Source organism: Nerophis ophidion, linkage group LG13 (genome assembly GCF_033978795.1).
Source record: "Nerophis ophidion isolate RoL-2023_Sa linkage group LG13, RoL_Noph_v1.0, whole genome shotgun sequence".
In the NCBI taxonomy this organism is placed as follows: Eukaryota; Metazoa; Chordata; class Actinopteri; order Syngnathiformes; family Syngnathidae; genus Nerophis; species Nerophis ophidion.
In genome coordinates, this window is record NC_084623.1 from 3,764,280 (window position 1) to 3,781,863 (window position 17,584).

Genomic DNA, 17,584 nt, shown 5'->3' on the forward strand with positions numbered 1-17,584 from the left:
TGATTTCGAATCGAGATATGGATTACCATAAAAAAACAAAAAAAACATATATATATATATATATATGTATATCACCCCAAAAATTATAAATAAAAAAACAATTAACATACATATATGTATATATATAAATTATTATATATATTATATTTTGTAATGTATTAATTCTCGTATATATATATATATATATATATATATATATATATATATATATATATATATATATATATATACATATATGTATTTACACATCTAAATTCGGATTTCCATCCAGAAATTAAATAAAAATAATAATATGCTAACAGAAGGAGCTTTTCAAGCCTCTAACCTGTTTTGAAAACGTTTATTATAATTGTTCCAGCAAATAATTAAGGCTGTCAAAGTTAAAGGTTCAGCTCATGTGATTAATCACAAAATAGTTCATAATCCGACTGGTTTGCTCATTGGCAAATTTCACTCCAAGCTACGTCCTGAGAGAATTTGAGCTAAAACTGTTACGAGGTTTTGTGCAAATAAATGACTTGCATTCAAGTAAAATCTTCCTGGATGACATTGGAAGAATAGAATTGTGCTTGTGTACAAATATTGGGGTCCTTTCTTAAATGTATTTATTATTTTAATTCATGATTTTCAAAAATCAGTTAAAAAAACATAAATATACTGTATACATTTTATTTATTTATTTATGCAAGCAAGTTATCGCCGGTGATTAATCATAAGAAATCCAAATTTAAAAATGTGATTGATCCGATTTGAAAAATCGTTCATTTGACAGCCCTACTAACGATATATTGCAAGAATCGGTTTCATTTAAGGATCGAATCGGTACCCCAGGAATCGGAACCGGATCAGATCGTTAGGCGCCCGAAGATTCATACCTCTACTTAACACAGGGTGGCGGTATCGCCCATTTTTTCCTCATCTCAATGGATGTTTCCAGGTGTCTCTTAAAATCTTTTTAGTCGTTTTCTGGAAAATAATTGAATTTTGTGTGCGTCCATTGCACCCAAACTTTAAGCGCAATATAATGTTTCACCCCACAGGGGCGCTGGACTTATTACAGCCTCAGGGCAAAGTGATTTAGGTCGATAGGCCAGATTAGAAAGTGAACGCCCAAATTTAAGGGTTGCTCCACCTAAAGTGCGCATCTTGGATGAAGGTGACAGACTTGGGTCCAGTGGGAGCAGCCAGAATCTAGCAGTTTTTCCACTTTGAGCACATGTTAGGAAGGGCCCTATGTCAGCATTGCTGCTTACGACATGTGTGCTTGATTGGCACACGTCAATAATCTCTTGAAAAGGAATATTTCTTGTGTTTTACAGTAAATACAGACAAGGAATGGAGTGGAGTCAAGACTTATTCTTTGCTGGAAAGCTGCTTCCGTGCTCCTGTGTTCGTAAATACAAAGAAAGGGGCAAAGCCACCACTTCTCTGTCGTCAGTTTTCGTCTGTCAGAGTCCTTGCTCAATTCCTAAGGGGTGGAAGTGTTTGGGGTCCAGTAGCATTGCCCCGACCCGTTGCAGAAGCCAAGGGTACCAGTGCACTCCATCGGTTTGTTGTTCTGCTGGACCCATCAGGGTGTAGAAGAAACGAAGCGGGGCAAGAACCCCATGGGCCAAATGGTGCTTGTCCACAGCTGCGTAGCAGGATGCTAGAACGCTGTTGACCACGACGGAGCCGTGCTGGGTGAGCGGGGCGTACAAGCCAGTGCTCGGCCTCTCCTCTACAAAAGTCACAACAGCGCGTGTTGCCTCGGTTCCTTGTGAGGTTAGTATGCATTGACCCGGCCGGACCTCGCTGGCAAAACTTGTCCTCGGCACGTCCCTGTTTGGTCCGCCCCAACAGTCTGTGACGAAGATGAGGTGTGCCGACGTCAGCGTGATATTGTGTCCAGTGCTGGTTCCGATGATGGTGAAGATCTTCGTGACGTTGGGCCGGAGATCCAGAAACGATAAGACTGGACTGTAGACAAGGCGGTGGCGACCGTCAGAAGTGGAGGACGCCAGAACCCGCTCGCCGGGTCGGAGGTCACGCATCTTTTTAGTGGCGCCGCCTTCAAGGGTGACTTCGGCGTCGGCAGGGAAACAGCCTCCCGTTTTGGCTGCAACGGAATGCTCTGAAATGAAAATGAACAGGAAGATCAATCGAGTTGCAGCTCGTATTTCCTGTCAAGATCTAAGGTGTCTATGGATGTTGTCATTCTTCCAGGTCATTGTGTTCTCGGGACATGCAATCGGTCACAACTGGACTGCTCAGTTTGTCTAAGAAGACGTTTCACCTCTCAACAAAGACCTAGATTGGGCGGATCTAGTCCACTTGCCCCAACTGTTTATCCTCCAACATTAGTTGGGGCTTTGGCACTAGATCTGGACTAAGGCTCAATCTGAATTCTCACTCATCCCCCTTTGTCTTAACCCTCTCTCCTGACCATTAGAATCTAGTGCCATTGCAAATTGGACGTATGCACCCAGGAATAGTGACGTCGCTTGAGTCTCACTACGTCATCGACACTTGTCCTTTGCGGGCAGTGAGGTCAAGCAGTTACGACAAATGTTTGTTTACTTTCAAGTTGCCATCAGGCGCAATGTCCGACTTTGCTTGGGCTCTTTTAATTTATTTCGCCTGTCAAGAAGAAGACAATTAAGAAGACGATTTTTCTGGGAAATATGCAAGTGCCGGTACATAACTGACACTTGTGATTCATTTTTTAGCGCTCTTTACCTAGGGAGGTACCTGAGCTCACTTCGTTTCGAGGGCTGTGAGACCCTAACACTAGGTCCTCTCCACTTACCTGACGGAGAAATCAGACACCACTTGATTGAAGTGAACATGCAAAACCAATTGTTAAGGTTTAAGACAAAGGGGCAAGGGGTCACATTGGAGATGAGCCTATATCTAATCAAAGTCTATGAGCATGACCTGATGAAGACTGTTGGTTGAGAGTCAGACATCTTCTAAGACAAACTGAACAGTCCAGTTGCCATCATTTGAATGCCTTGACAACCTCACCTTTTTTGCTGCAAAGGAAATTTAAATGGATAGGAAAATCATTCCAGGTGCAGCTCATATTTCTTGTCAAGATTTAAGATGTCGTTGGATGTTCTCAGTCATCCAGGTCTTTGTCATCTCAGGGCAGTCAATTGATCGCAACTGAGCTGTTCAGTTCGTCTTAAACAGATTTCATCAGTTCATGATCATAGACTTAGATGAGACTGAGACTAGTTCTGATGCTGGTGCCAAAGCCCCAAGTATGGTTGGGGTTTTGGCACCAGCATCTGGACTAGTCTCAGTCTCATCTAAGTCTATGATCATGAAATGATGTAGCCTGGTTGGATGAGAGGTGAAACATTTTCTAAGACAAACTGAACATCATTTGAATGCCTTGAGAACCTTTTGAATTTGGTGCAAAGGAAGTTAAAATGAATAGGAAACTCAATCAAGGGCAGCGCATGTTTACTGTCAAGATTTAAGATGTCTTTGGATGTTCTCAGTCATCCAGGTCATTGTAGTCTCAGGGCATCCAATCGATCGCAACTGAGCTGTTCAGTTCGTCTTAAACAGATTTCATCAGTTCATGCTCATAGACTTAAATTATACCGAGACTAGTTTAGATTCTGTAGCCTAAGCCCCAACTATTGTAGGGGGATAAATAGTCGGGCTTTGGCACCAGCATCTAGACTGAACTGATGAAGCTTGCTTGGATGAGAGTGGAAACATCATTTGAGACAAACTGAGCAGTTGCGATCGATTGAAAGCCTTGAATCCTTGAGAAAGTTTACCAAGGTGAAGATGAACAGGACTTCTTATAGGAGCTGCACATGGACTTCAACATGTGTTAGTTAGTCCAGACCTCCAGTTCCCCATAAATCAAGTCAGACTTTGACACCGACTGAAGGCCAATATTATCTCAGTGGCTTAGAGGCAGACGGTTTTATAACCTCTGAAACGTCTTTTCAGTCAGCGTTCCTGCAAAAGATAACGTCTTTGTTGACTTTTCCAAACGCAGCCACACAACAAGTCATGGAAACTTTACTCACTGAAATTAATTCAAATGTGTTCATCTACAAACTGGGTGATCTGACTTCCTTAACGCATATTGCTTCCTTTGAGAATGGTCATGTCTTGTACCAAAAAAAAAAACCCAACCTCTGACTAACAAAAAATAAATATCGGATCACTTTTATGGGGATTGATTTATGCGTTTGAATTTTGTGAACTGGATTTTTATTACATCAAATTATGCTGACATTTTCAATGGAAAAATAGTTTAAAAATAACTTTTAGAAAAATTCTGTGTATACAAATTAAAGAAAAAAAATTTAATTAAAAATTGTTCATAAAATTCAGTGTAAAAAAATGAAGTGTATTAAAATTTTTTGTAAAAAAAATTGAATGTGTGACTTGGGCTTCACGGTGGCAGAGGGGTTAGTGCGTCTGCCTCACAATACGAAGGTCCTGAGGAGTCAGGGTTCAATCCCGGGCTCGGGATCTTTCTGTGTGGAGTTTGCATGTTCTCCCCGTGACTGCGTGGGTTCCCTCCGGGTACTCCGGCTTCCTCCCACCTCCAAAGACATGCACCTGGGGATAGGCCCCTCCCACTTCCAAAGACATGCACCTGGGGATAGGTTGATTGGCAACACTAAATTGGCCCTAGTGTGTGAATGTGAGTGTGAATGTTGTCTGTCTATCTGTGATGGCCCTGCGATGAGGTGGCGACTTGTCCAGGGTGTACCCTGACTTCCGCCCGATTGTAGCTGAGATAGGCACCAGCGCCCCCCGCGACCCCAAAGGGAATAAACAGTAGAAAATGGATGGATGGATGGAAGATTGACTTTACAAAAATTCAGTGTATACAAAATTAAAGTAAAACAAATCAGTGTGTAAATTTTCTATTCATAAAAATGCAGTATAAAAATCAGTGTCTGAAAATTCAAGTGTAAAACATTTTTTTACATTGAATATTTATACACAAATTTTTATACAGAAATTTTTTTACACTGATTTTTTAACACTGAATTTGCATATTCTCCTTTTTTTTTTTTACACTGAATGGTTTTGGAATTGGATTTGTTTTATTATTAGACTTACACTTAGGCAAACTTTAATGATCCACAAAGGAAATTGTTCAACACAGTAGCTCAGTTACAAAGGATGGAAAGGGTAAGGATGGAAAGGATGGTGTCAACAGGGGCACAAAAAGAGGGCGAAAACAAAAGGTATAAAGTAGACTAAAAATGTGCAAAAAATGTAAGCGTATTGCGTTATTATTTTGTTGGACTGATTAATAAAAAAAACTGTTCAATACATTTTACTTTGTATTATTTTGTTGGACTGATTAATTTAAATAAATAAATAAATAAAATTCACATACATAAATTCAGTGTAAACAAAAAAAAAAAGCTGTCACAATAAAGACACAAATGAACCTCCGTAAACTTGACCAAAATAAAGAGGATCCATCTGTAAATATATTTAGCGCCGTCCTAGTGGATCTCTGGAGCTTTTTCAAAAATATATGAAAAATGGAAAAAGATGAGAGGAAAAAAATATATAAAAAATATATTATTTGTTATAATATAGTTTCTGTAAGACGACAAACATGATAAAACCTCCCTAATTGTTATAAATCACACTGTTTATATCAAACGTGCTTCACTGTTTCCAGTATTTGGCGAGCGCCGATTTGTCCTATTAATTGAACTCACCCTAGTTTGTTTACATGTACAACTTTCTCCCGACTTTCTAAGACGTGTTTTATGCCACTTTTTTTTTCCGTCTCATTTTGTCCACCAAACTTTTAACGCTGTGCATGAATACACAAAGGTGAGTTTTGTTGATGTTATTGACTTGTGTGGAGTGCTAATCAGACATATTTAGTCACTGCAAGCTAACAATGCTAACATGCTATTTAGGCCAGCTATATGTACATATTGCATCGTTATTGTTGCGATCCGCTGCTTGTATCTAGACATATTAGTTATTTTTCCTTTCTGGTATCACTCTCCGTCAAGTGACTGTTTATTTCCTGTTTAGCCCGTCACCATGATAACTCATCAGTCCACCTGCCAATCCCGGTCCACACACACCTGTTTTGTCTAATCACCCTCCTATTTAAGACAGCCTCTTTGTTCTTTTCTTCCTGGGTTCATAAATTGCTCTCATGCAACAAGTGACGACTGCTACTTTTTCTACTTTTATTCTCGCTAGCTCTCACGCTATACCACTTGATTATTCCAGTTTTCATACTGATGATTTGTTTTCTCGTTTGTGCTTTCATGCCAAGTTTAGTTTTCTGTTTGTATTTCCTAGATTTCATACTAGCGTTTTTGGTTTGCCTTTTTATTAGCTCCAGCATTTCTGTTCAGAGCTCTCTTTTTGTTAAATCAATCAATCAATCAATCAATCAATGTTTATTTATATAGCCCCAAATCACAAATGTCTCAAAGGACTGCACAAATCATTACGACTACAACATCCTCGGAAGAACCCACAAAAGGGCAAGGAAAACTCACACCCAGTGGGCAGGGAGAATTCACATCCAGTGGGACGCCAGTGACAATGCTGACTATGAGAAACCTTGGAGAGGACCTCAGATGTGGGCAACCCCCCCCCTCTAGGGGACCGAAAGCAATGGATGTCGAGCGGGTCTAACATGATACTGTGAAAGTTCAATCCATAGTGGCTCCAAGACAGCAGTGAGAGTCCCGTTCACAGGAAACCATCTCAAGCGGATCAGCAGCGTAGAGATGTCCCCAACCGATACAGGCGAGCGGTCCATCCTGGGTCCCGACGAGCGGTCCATCCTGGGTCTCGACTCTGGACAGTCAGTACTTCATCCATGGTCATCGGACCGGACCCCCTCCACAAGGGAGGGGGGGACATAAATAAATATTTTAAGATCCTACCTTTTGTTGTGTTCACGTCATCGCATCTACGGAGGGACAAACCCGGCATTACCATGCCCACCAGTCCTCACAATTATGCCTCATTTGTAGCTATATTTGAGCTCATTTAGTTTCCTTTCAGTCCTCCTAATTCAATTTATATCTCATGACACACTATCTGTATGTAATATGGCTTTTATTTTTTTTGCGGCTCCAGACGGATTTGTTTTTGTATTTTTGCTCCAATATGGCTCTTTCAACGTTTAAGGTTGCCGACCCCTGTTCTAGTAAGTCACGGAAGACTATTAGGAGCGGTAAAACGGCCTTGACTTCCTCGTGCTTGTGAGTAAGGTGGCGGTTGAAGACGCGGAGAGCAGAGGCAGCCAGCAGGAGCTAATGGATAACCAGCTGATTGCATCTGAGCACAGCCTGAGGTCAGGAAGACAGCAAAGTAGGTTTGGGGGGGAAAAGCCAGTGAAAGGTGAGCAAAGCATGACAGAAAATAGAATGGAGTCATTTCGCTTGGACGTGGACGGAATTTAGTGGGTGGCAGAGAACCAGCAGAACCCACTTTACCCACGATGCACCTGCTGCATCACGTGTGTCTTAAGTCAGGTCCCAAATATTTGTCCAAGGTGTGCAGGTCTGTAGGTATGAGGCTTGCAGAAAGGAGGCCTGCCAGCAAGGAGGCGATAAGGCTGAGATAAGAGATCTGAGAGAAACCTCCTGAAGGAAAAGCAGCAGCGAGTTAATCATCTCACAGCCACAATGGAGTTTGGCATCCCATAGCTGGCGGTACCAGACATGGATCCTTCACACCTCCTGGAATGTCTTCCACTTCATATTCTTGCTACCACCATTCCAATCAGCCTCACATCTTAGGTCAGACGACAACATTTGTGTACGTTCCCAAGACTCAAAATGCTAGCAATAATGCAGCTGACCACGCAGACAGAGGGATTCACCCCAAAAAGTTTTATACACACTGCAAGTATTTATATTATGTAGTAATAGACATCTTGATAACAATATGTACTATATACACACTGTAAATATGTATATATATATATATTAGGGGTGGGCAGATTAGTGCGTTAATTACGAGTTAACTCATCAATCTATTAACGCCGACAATTATTTTATCGCACATTTGCGTATGTTGTTTACATGCTTTTATTTTGTTAACGCCTTTTCTTAACAAGATGGCGTCACCCGGCGTGGAGGGGCTCTTGGTAAAGATGGAACATTTGGCAAAAACACCGGACAATTCTGCAAATGTCCTGGCTGGCTTACAGCGTGGTCACTCCGGGATCACTTACGACCGCCAGACAATTCTGGATGTGGATAGATCGGGCCGTTTTGGACTGAATGAGGCGTGCTTGCTAGAGCGGCTAGCTAGCATGGGAATACTTTGCCGGCTACATCCAGCGGCCTGTGAAGCAGCGGAGTATATGTGTTGTCTGTCTATTTATGAATAATGCAGACCAGGAGTGTTGGCTGAGTTCTTAACGTTTGCTTTCAGAGCGTGCATATCACAACATACAAGATGTCGTCATGGCGACACAACCTATACATGCTCCTCACTCCTGTTGCATGCTGGGTAGGGTAGTTCTTTTATTCCCTGGCTCATACCATCACAATATAGTACCATGTATATGATGCCTTCAGTTTATCAAAGCACCAAGCAAACAATCGGAAAATTCCCATCATATCAATTCCTAGATATGGTCATAATTATTTTAAGTGCACTACGCAGAATAAACACAACATTATTAATATTGCTACTACGGATAATTTGATCCAAAATTCCCTAAAACAGCCCACTACCTATAATATAGGTTTTTTAAACATAAGATCCCTGATAAAAAAAATGTTCCTGCTCTTACCTCAGAAATTGCCTGTTCAGATGTTATGATTGCGGCTCAGAGATTTGTATGTAGATTATATTTATTTTCCATAACAAACAGGATAACTTAAATACCCTGGCAGTGGCAATAAGCTTAAATGTTTGTATTTACATTTTTGGAGTTGATTTTCATAAAATTTGCTATTTAACTGCTACTGTTTAACAAGGACTGATTTAAATTGTGTTTGCACAACAAATGTTTTGGCGCTTTTGTTCATGTGGGAGAATATTCCAATAAAGGTGCACTACACACTACTTTTGAATTCATTATTGGGCTTTGTGTATACAATGCAGTTAATCGCGATTAATCTGAGAAATAGTGCGATTAACTTCGATTAAAAATTTTAATCGTTGCCCAGCCGTAATATATATATATATATATATATATATATATATATACACACATATATACCTATTTATTATTTATATATATATATATATATATATATATATATATATATATATATATATATATATATATATATATAAATAATCCAGAGACATATTCATCCATTATTTCTGGCATGTGGCCCTCAATGAAAATGATTTAAAGCCTCAATGCATATTTTTAACAGTTGAAATAAACCACAATTTTACCTTCATTTTTTCCTAACCAATGCACATCATCGACATTTTGACAGTGCGGAAATACGACCATATCACACCAACTCTCAAATCCCGTCACTGGCTTCCTGTTCCACTCAGGATTCAAGACAAAGTCTCCCTACTAACTCACCAGTGTCTCCATGGAAATACCCTCCTCTACCTCAAAGAACTACTCACCCCCAAATCCTCCACACGACACCTCCGATCCAAACAGGTTAACCTCCTCCAACCTCCAAGGACAGAGCTACGAACAAAGCTCCAATTCGGTGGAACGCTCTCCCTGACCACCTGAGGGCACCACAGACTGTGGATGCTTTTAAAAAAGGCTTAAAAACCCTTCTTTAAAAATAGATGTATGCATACTAGTTCTAGCTACTAGGCTGTTCTAGTTTTTCTTTAGTTTATTTGATTGTATTATCTTTTATTATTATTATTATAATTATTATTATTATCATCGTTTCTTTTTTTTAATACACTGTAGCACTTTGAGGTTGTTTGCTCAATGTAAAGTTTTTTTTTTTTTTACAAAAAAAATCTATTATTATTATTTTAACTTGTGTGCTTTGATGAAAAAAAATAATAACACAACATTTAAAAACACACGCCACCGCTCTCATGTACACTCAATTTCAGAGGACATGTGGAATTTATGTCCGCATGTTTTCAAGTTCTGGGCACCCTTTGCCGTCTGGATTTGATTAGTTGCAGAGGTTAGACGATTAATCGATCAAGCCAATGGATGAATGGTTGCCGCCCTAACCAAGGGACACTGACACTAAGTGTGGCTTACCTGACTTGACGCTGCAATGGACATGTGCCTTGGACTCATAGTAGACCCAATCGAATCCTGCCTCCACAGCAAGCCGAGCCAACATGGCGTACTTGTTTCTGTCTCTGTGAATACCAAATGGAGTTTTATTAGAGAGACTTTCTACTGGAAAGATCTGTATAAGATGCACTCTTTGTATAATCAATACTGTGACTGTATGAACTCATGCTCACTTCATCATCCTTTTGGTTTTGCCTCTATTCATCACCGCACGGTCATCTATTAGCCTTGCACACATGAGAGATTGGAGTACTTTTGTCGTTTTTTTGGTAATCCTCAACATATCATTAACTACGGCCCGCTCATGTCGACAAATTAGCCTGCGAGATCTCATTAGTAAGGACTTTTTGTCCACGGGGAGATTGCATTCATTTTAAAAGTACAACTTTTGTGATGCTGCTTATTTAGTCGTCACCTGGTGGACAACATGAGTCTTTCCTGGCCGACGACCTTTTAGCACGCAGTAAATGCGCAACATTTATCTATTCGACCGAATGCAAACAACCTCCCCTAGTCAAGGTGCAAAAAAATAAAGTACACATTTCAACCGAAACAAAATGTCAACGGACATGGTCACTGAACTTTGTGGATTTGATTAAAAAACAAAACAAAAACAAAAAAACATTTAAAAAAAAAATTCTGTATACACCTATTTACATCCATTACAAAGCATGATGGAAAAAATGCAAAACTTATCCATGTCTGGTGCATTTTAGCTGATTGATATTTCTGATATTTTTGATATACATATACCTACATACATACTAGGGGTGTGGGGAAAAAATCGAGTCGAATTTAAATCTCAATTCTCATGTAGTGCGATTCAGAATCGATTATTAGTTATACTAACATATAAATAATATAGCTAATATTGATACTGTTCTTGATAATATTCATTTTTGCTTCTCTACTTTTGGTGTGTTCTGTGTTGTGTTTGTGTCTTGTCAATTGGTCTGTTTATTGCAGTTCTGAGTTTTACTGGGTCAAGTTTGGTTTTGGAATTGGATTGCATTGTTATGGTATTGCTGTGTATTGTTCTGTTGGATTGCTAAGAAAAAAAAATCGATTTAAAAAAAATGAGAATCGATTCTGAATCGCACAACGTGAGAATTGCGATTCGTATTTGAATAGATTTTTCCCCACACCCCTAATATATACACATATATACATATACATATATACATATATATATATATATATATGTATATATATATATATATATATATATATATATATATATATATATATATATATATATATATATATATGCATCCATACATATATACATACATGAATACATATATATGTGCATATACATACATATACATGCATACATACATATACATATATAAATATATATATATATACCTGCAATGAGGTGGCCACTTGTCCAGGGTGTACCCCGCTTTCCGCCCAATTGTAGCTGAGATAGGCACCAGCGCCCCCCGCAACCCCAAAAGGGACAAGCGGTTGAAAATAGATGGATGGATGTATATATAAATATATATGCATCTATACATATATACATACATACATACAAACATATAAATACATATAATCCTTGTGTTAAACATAAATAAAGCTGAATTAGGTTGTGAGTAATATGATTTGAGGAAGAGGATGTTAAAGTCCGGTAGTTCCTGTGACTTTAGAAGTCATGTCTGCTGCGGGCCGCCCACCTGTCTGAGGTGGTGATATCCACTGCCCGGCCCTCGTAGTGCAGCGAGTCCTCCGAGTGATGGCCGTCCTCGTCCCAGCCCTCGGTGACTCTCAGCTTCAAGCTGGGCCACATGTTCATCACGGAGATGGCCAGGGAGTTCAGCTTGTCTTTGCAGCGCTGAGGTCGGAGGACACACAAGAGCGGGGAAACTTTATGAGGCCGTCCTTTTCTGGCCAGACGTAGCAAAGACATAATGACACATTTCTCTTTTTTTTATACACTTTACTTCTTATTGATTTTTGTACAATGGTTTTAATAACACAGTCAATGAAGTCCCTCATCGGCTGATTCTGAGTCTGGATCCATTGTTTCAGTCTTATTTGTAAATGATTACAAAGTGAACTTTGTAATATAGTATAGCTCGGTTGGTAGAGTGGCCGTGCTAGCAACTTGAGGGTTGCAGGTTCGATTCCCGCTTCCGCCATCCTAGTCACTGCCGTTGTGTCCTTGGGCAATACACTTTACCCACCTGCTCCCAGTGCCACCCACACTGGTTTAAATGTAACTTAGATATTGGGTTTCGCTATGAATCACTAGAGAAAAGCGCTATATAAATACAATTCACTTCACTTCACACCTTTTTACACAGATTTTTTTATACACTGACTTTTTTTTTACATTAAATTATGCAAAAAAAATCAGTGTTAAAACAACAAACAAACAAAACAAAAAAAAAACTTAACCGGAAGGGATTTGAAGCAAAGTATATTCCCGCACTAATTTTTTTTTTTTTTAATTTAACTTTAACACACTCGTTTTTGCACACTGTTTTTAAAAAAAAAAAAAAATTGCACACTTTTGCACAGCATAATTTGATGTAAAAATATATAAAAATAAAAGTGTATAAAATTTCAGTGCAAAAATGTAATTTTGTTATAATTTTGTGTAAAAATTCAGTGTAAAATAATGGAAGTGATTTCTGTTCTGAATTTTTTTTTGTTTTACACTTAACTTTTTCATGCACTGATTTCTTAAAAAAAATGAACTTTTGCACACATTTTTATTGAAAATGAATTTGTAAATTATTACAAAGTGAAATTTTTACACTGAATTTTTATACACTGTTTTTTTTTTTTTTTACATTAAATTATGCTAGAAAATTCAGTGTTTAAAAAAACAAAAACTTAACCGGAAGTGATTTGAAGCTCTCATTTTTTTTAAACTGAACTTTTACACACTGAAGTTCTGCACACTTTATTCTTCAAAAAAAAAAACGTTTGCACACATTTTTCTTGAAATTGAAATTTTCAGCATAATTTGATGTAAAAATATATAAATTAAAAGTATATAACATTTAAGTGTAAAAAAAAATGGAAGTGATTTCTGCACTGAATTTTTTCACACTTAACTTTTTCCTACACTGATTTCTTCCTAAAAATATAAACTTTTGCACAAATTTTTTTGAAAATGAATTTGTAAATTATTACAAAGTGAACTTTTTGTACTGAATTTTTATACACTGTTTTTTTGCACATATTTTTATTGAAAATAAATGTGTAAATTATAAACAAGTGAATTTTTTTGGATTGAATTTTTATACACTGTTTTTTTTTTTAAACGTTAAATAATGCCAGAAAATTCACTGTTAAAAAACCAAAACTTAACCGGGAGTTATTTGAAGCCACGAATATTTACGGACTGATTTTTTTTTTTTTTTTTAACTGAACTTTTACACACTCAATTTTGCACACTGTATTTAAAAAAAAAAAAAAAAGCTTTTGCACACATTTGTATTGAAAATGAAATTGTCAGCATAATTTGATGTAAAATACATAAAAATAAAGTATATAAAAATTCTGTGTAAAAATTTCATTTTGTAATAATTTTGTGTAAAAATGGAAGTGATTTCTGAACTGAATTTTTTTTTTACAGGTACATTTTTCATACACTGATTTCCTCCAAAAATATGAACACACACTTTTTATTGAAAATAAATTTGTCAACATAGTTTAAAGTAAAAAAAAAATCAGTGTATAAATATTCAGTGTAAAAACTTCACTTTGTAGTAATTTACTGTTGAAAATTCAGCGTAAAAAAACCCCAAAAACATAACCGGAGGTGATTTGAAGCAACAAATATTTCTGCACTCGATTTTTTTTACACTTTACTTTTTATAAAATATGAACATTTGCACATATTTTTATTGAAAATTCATTTGTAAATTATTACCAAGTAAACTTTTTACACTGAATTTTTATACAGTTTTTTTTTTTACATTAAATTACTGTAGAATATTCTGTGTTGAAAAAAAACTAAATTTAACCGGAAGTGATTTGAAGCAGTGAATATTTACGCACTGATATTTATTTTAAACTGAACTTTTACACACTCATTTTTGCACACTGTTTTGTTTTTTACATTAAATCACGCTAGAAAATTCAGTGTTAAAAAAACAGTGAATATTTACTTATTGATTTTTATTTTAAACTGAACTTTTACACACTCATTTTTGCACACTTTTTTTTTTTATTTTTTTTTTTACATTAAATTATGGTAGAAAATTCAGTGTTAAGAATAAAAAACTTAACCGGAAGTGATTTGCAGCAACACATATTTCTGCACTTGCACTCAATTTTTTTTACACTTAACTTTTTATTAAATATGAACTTTTGCACGTATTTTTTTTTATTGAAAATGAATTTGTATATTATAAACAAGTGAACTTTTTTTACACTGAATTTTTATACACTGTTTTTTTTTCAATTTATTTTTTACATTAAATCATGCTAGAAAATTCAGTGTTAAAAAAACAAACAACTTAACCGGAAGTGATTTGAAGCAACGAATATTTACGCACTGATTTTTTTAAAACTTAACTTTTACACCCTCATTTATGCACACCGTATTCTTCCAAAAATAACTTTTGCACACATATTTTAATTAAAAAAATGGACGTAAAAATTTTTCAGTTTAAATTATTCAAAAAATATATAATAAGAATATAACGGCAAGTATATTTCGGCGCAAAGTGTGAAGTTTTTCCTGGACAGGGCGACCCGGACCCGGACCAGGACTTGGAGCACATGCCGGCGCGCGCAGGTGGTCGCAGCATCATCATCATCATCATCCTCCTCCTCCTCCTCATCCTCTCACCTGCGTCATGAGCCTGTCCGCACCTGTGTCCTCCTCGTCCTTGAAGATGATGTCCGTGTTGTAGTTGGGCGTCAGCTCCTTGAAGCGCTCCGAGCTGCGCGTGATTTTGCCCTCCGGCCGCCCGCTGGCCCCCAGGGTCTTCTCGGCCACGTTGGGGCTGAACTGCTTGAGGGCCAGCGGGATGAGCTTCTTGGGGAGCCGCCTCTTGCCGTACCCCCTCCCCGGCCCGCAGCCCTCCGAGGCAGGTGCGAGGAGGAGGAGGAGGAGGAGAAGGAGGAGCACCACGGCGGGGAGAAGGCGCCAGGGGGTCCGCATCTCTCCCCGGCCCAGGGGGGGTTCCTTCAGCGCGTCTCCGGCTCACCTGGCCGGGCCATGGTCGCGGGACATCCGCGGGCGCTTCTTCCAGGAACACACACAAATAAAAACCTCCTTTACTCCTAAAGTGGTGTGGCTGCAGAGGAACAGGCGTGGGTGCGCGCGCTTTAAAGTCCGTGGGTTGCAAACAAACAGGTTCAAAGTCGAGAGTGAGCGAGCGAGGGAGAGAGAGAGAGAAAGAGAGGGGGAGAGAGAGAGAGAGAGAGTCCAAGTCCACCTTTTGAAAAAGTTGCCCTGCTTTAAGTTCCGTGGAAAGTGAGTGACACCCGTGGCGTGTGCGCCTCTCCCCGGTCTGCAGCTTTCCACTTGAATGGAGTTCCACTTGAGTGATCCACGGAGTCCAGACCGCACCCATGCCAGTCGTGCCCGCCTCTCCCTCTCCTGTCCCCGCCGTGCCACCCGCCCCCGCCCCCGCCCCGCCTGGGCACCAGAGGCCACGGAGACTGCGCGCGCACAAGTACCGCACCAAATTGTGGGACACCCCCCCCGCCCCCCCATACCCGAGGGTCCCCCATTCCACAGCACTCGGTATATTTACAAACACTAATAAAATAATTATTACACACATAGAAAACCTTGTCCTGGTTCTAGACTCCACTTTAGGGGTTCTCCAGAATGTCAACTGTAATTTTGATCTAATTGATTCAATTTATCCACCAATTAGTGGAGTATTATCTAATAACCATTAACTGTACATTGAAATGTCTTTTGCTTAACATATGACCTAGTCCAAAGTCATGGTGCAAATAAACTAACACAGGAAGTCAACACACTTCACACAACCTGCTCATTGAACTTTGTGGATGTTATTAAAGAAAATGTCCAAGCATAACACATAATTCACATTTTTTAATTCAATTTAAATCCATTACAATGCATGATGGTAAAATGCAAAACGCTCTCCACACTTATCCATGTTCGACGCATTTTAGTCCAACACATGCTCTTCATATCCAATTTTAATAATTATATATACATTATACATATATATATATATATATATATATATATATGTATACATACATTTATATATATATATATATACCCACTCTACATAATTTAGTATATATATATATATATATATATATATATATATATATATATATATATATATATATATATATATATACATATATACATATAGATATACATGTACAGTGGGGCAAAAAAGTATTTAGTCAGCCAGCGATGGTGCAAGTTCTCCCACTTCAAATGATGACAGAGGTCTGTCATTTTCATCATAGGTACACTTCAACTGTGAGAGACAGAATGTGAAAAAAAAATCCAGGAATTCTCATTGTAGGAATTTTAAAGAATTTATTTGTAAATGATGGTGGAAAATAAGTATTTGGTCAACCATTCAAAGCTCTCACTGATGGAAGGAGGTTTTGGTTCAAAATCTCACGATACATGGCCCCATTCATTCTTTCCTTAACATGGATCAATCGTCCTGTCCCCTTAGCAGAAAAACAGCCACAAAGCATGATGTTTCCACCCCCATGCTTCACAGTAGGTTTGGTGTTCTTGGGATGCAACTCAGTATTCTTCTTCCTGCAAACACGACAAGTTAGTGTGGTCAGTGATCTCACAACAAAAAAGGTCATCAGTTGCATGAAGACTTTCAAGTCATCTCTTCGGCAGTCACAACCCTCCCTTTTGGTCCAGTTCTGTTTGGTCCTGGACTGCAGACCTTGGTCTGTCTCAACTGGATCCAAACAGTATAAACGCACACTAAGATAAACTGGGTTTTGGCCCGCCTGTGAGGGTACTTGGTACTTTACCAGTGGACATCTTGTCACCACAACCTTTTGTTTTCTTGTCCATCACAGTAAATGTGATCCATGGGCTGAATTTCAAAATAAAGTGCAGTTCCCCTTGAACCAAAGCGCACTACATTGACCACCAAGTTGTACTTTTCTTTATCCTTACGACACAACAAGTGTTACTTCCACACACCAGTTGGCTTTTTCAGTCCTGGTTCTGCATTCACCCTCCATCTCAGAACCGTCCTAACCAAGGCAAACTCGAGTTAATTTCAACTGGAACCAAAAATAACACTTGTGAACTCTCCCTAAGAGTTGTTACTTCCTGTTTTATTTTTAATTTAGGTCTTGAGCAGAGCACCAGACTCCAAGTATGAATGCTCCCTTATAAACATAGCGTCAGTTCTTGGA

General features: G+C 38.5%; 1 protein-coding gene across 1 annotated transcript; it reads right to left on the bottom strand.

Moving 5' to 3' along the window:
- Window positions 1–248: 248 nt before the first annotated feature.
- On the bottom strand, window positions 249–15,692 carry LOC133564141 (indian hedgehog B protein-like). The gene is made up of 4 exons (XM_061918276.1): window positions 15,036–15,692; window positions 11,902–12,059; window positions 10,184–10,287; window positions 249–2,113 (listed from the first exon to the last, which is right to left on the bottom strand). The coding sequence occupies exons 1-4, from the start codon at window positions 15,348–15,350 to the stop codon at window positions 1,449–1,451; spliced, it is 1,242 nt and encodes a 413-aa protein (XP_061774260.1). The 5' UTR covers window positions 15,351–15,692; the 3' UTR covers window positions 249–1,448.
- Window positions 15,693–17,584: the final 1,892 nt, after the last annotated feature.